Below are 1,858 nucleotides of genomic sequence, written 5' to 3'. Positions count from 1 at the left end.
AAATACAGAAAAAAAAAAAAGTGAGATTGGGGAATCAGACTACAGGGCAACAGGTAGTACAGTCTCCCTCTTACACTCCCGCGCTGTGTGGGACACTTGCTTGTGGGCAGTTTGGGCTCAGAACTGTAGGCTGGGGGAATATAGTTGCTTCAGAAAATACTTCATTAAATGATTCTGTGTACCACATCCGAATGCTCCCCCCAGGCGTGCTGAGCTGGGAACCGAGTCCTGGCGTGCACGTGCACGCCTGTAATCCCAGCACTGGGGAGGCTGACAACAGGAGGATCTCTACGAGTTCGAGCTGCATAGTGAGACCTGTACCAAATACATTAAATGATTCTGTGGCTGTAAAGCAAGTAAATCCCTCTATAACTTGAAAATAATCCAGAGAAGGAACTTGTGGTGAATGTAACTCTGTGTAATTGTTCCCACCATTTCTTGCCTGGTCAGGTGTATTCGCTTGGCCCTGGTTCACGACATGGCAGAGTGCATCGTTGGGGACATAGCGCCCGCCGATAATGTTCCCAAAGAAGAAAAGCATAGGCGAGAAGAGGTCAGTGGTGATTGTTTTCTGTAGCAGCCACCTGGGAAACCTTTGCTGAACCAACGCCAAGTGCGCTGGGCTACGCAGTGAGGGCGGAAGTCACCTGCACAGTCCTTGTGGGGTCTCAGGACCAGGGAGGACATGCTTGGCCTTGCCGGGCCTGGCTAGAGGACATTGAAATCCACCTGACAAGGTGAGAGGCACCTCGCAGGACTGATGGAGTTTAGGGCTTGGTAGCTTTGAATTGGTAGGAGTGATAAGGCAGGTCTCAGAGAAGCTCTAGGAAGCTTCGCGAATAAGCAATTCGTGCTGACTTTTTCCGGGCAGCATGGATTCTTCCAGGATCAGGGACTTCCTGGAGTAATCAGTAGTGAAAGATGGTTTCTTGGTTTTTGCTTATTTCAGCCTGGTTAAGAGTGGGAAAGTTTGCCAGCTGTGACACGACAGTCCTGGTGCTTTCGGCTCTCGCTAGTAACTGGACAGAGGCAGAGAGGGCTTTCGTTAGAGCCATGGGACTTGCTGGACCGAAAGCAAGTCTGTGGAAACTGCACATTAATGAAGCTGCTGGGAGAGAAACTCTCTAGATCTTAAGTGTAATCCATATTGCACTTATTGAGTAAATTCCAAGTTTTTTTTACTGAGTGCTTAGAAATTAAGCAGAACAAAACATTTATATTACTAAGAAATGAATAATGTTGAAAAATACTAAATCAAGGTTGATATGAGTTATAAACCCAAAGCCTGAGACCCAAGGAGACACTTTGGAGTCAGAGGCTGGAAAATCAGGACGACTTAATTCTGAGAAGTGGAGTTTGAGTCCAGGGATCCCTGGATGCTCCTTTTATTACAGGCCTTCGAGGCTCCTAAGGTGCTGAGGAAGGAAGCCTTCACTGAGACAGGTTACGGGCAGGTGGCCTTACACAGGGATTTTCAGAGCTGAGTGAGTGAACACAAGTTTTGCTTCTCTAGAGGCAAGAAGATCCTTCAAGAACTAGAGTTAATTTAGAAATTCTAACTCACCCTAAATTATTGGAGCAGAGGAGTAGTGTAAGGGATGTATTTCACTTCCCACCAAAATATAGGTTCAAAATATAGGCTGGCCATCCTCAAGGGAAAAAGGAAAGATCTAAGGCACTGTTTCCCTCCATGGGTCTTGAATTCAAAAGTTAAGAATTCCTGGTTCACAGCGGTTCACCGCAAAAGAAAACCCCTTTTTGAGAGTCTGAGTAACAGAAAGCAGCTGACTCCTGAGCAGAAGGGTGGTGTGATGACCAGGACCTAGAGGGAAAAGGTGGCAAATCATTGTGAAGCTCG

The 1,858-nt window shown here is 46.8% G+C and overlaps 1 protein-coding gene across 1 annotated transcript in view; it reads left to right on the top strand.

Moving 5' to 3' along the window:
* The first annotated feature begins 450 nt into the window (after nt 1–450).
* Hddc2 (HD domain containing 2) overlaps nt 451–1,858 on the top strand; it is a 12,129-nt gene continuing 10,721 nt past the window's right edge. Inside the window, exon 1 of the mRNA XM_023714260.1 lies at nt 451–553. Coding sequence (XP_023570028.1) covers nt 479–553 — 75 coding nt within the window. The 5' untranslated portion in view covers nt 451–478. The remainder of the gene's footprint in view (nt 554–1,858) is intronic.

The sequence above is a fragment of the Octodon degus genome, unplaced genomic scaffold (assembly GCF_000260255.1).
Source record: "Octodon degus isolate 3935 unplaced genomic scaffold, OctDeg1.0 scaffold00034, whole genome shotgun sequence".
NCBI classification, from domain to species: Eukaryota; Metazoa; Chordata; class Mammalia; order Rodentia; family Octodontidae; genus Octodon; species Octodon degus.
The sequence above is the reverse complement of the archived record's forward strand: the minus strand, read 5'-3'. Positions and strand labels throughout refer to the sequence as shown.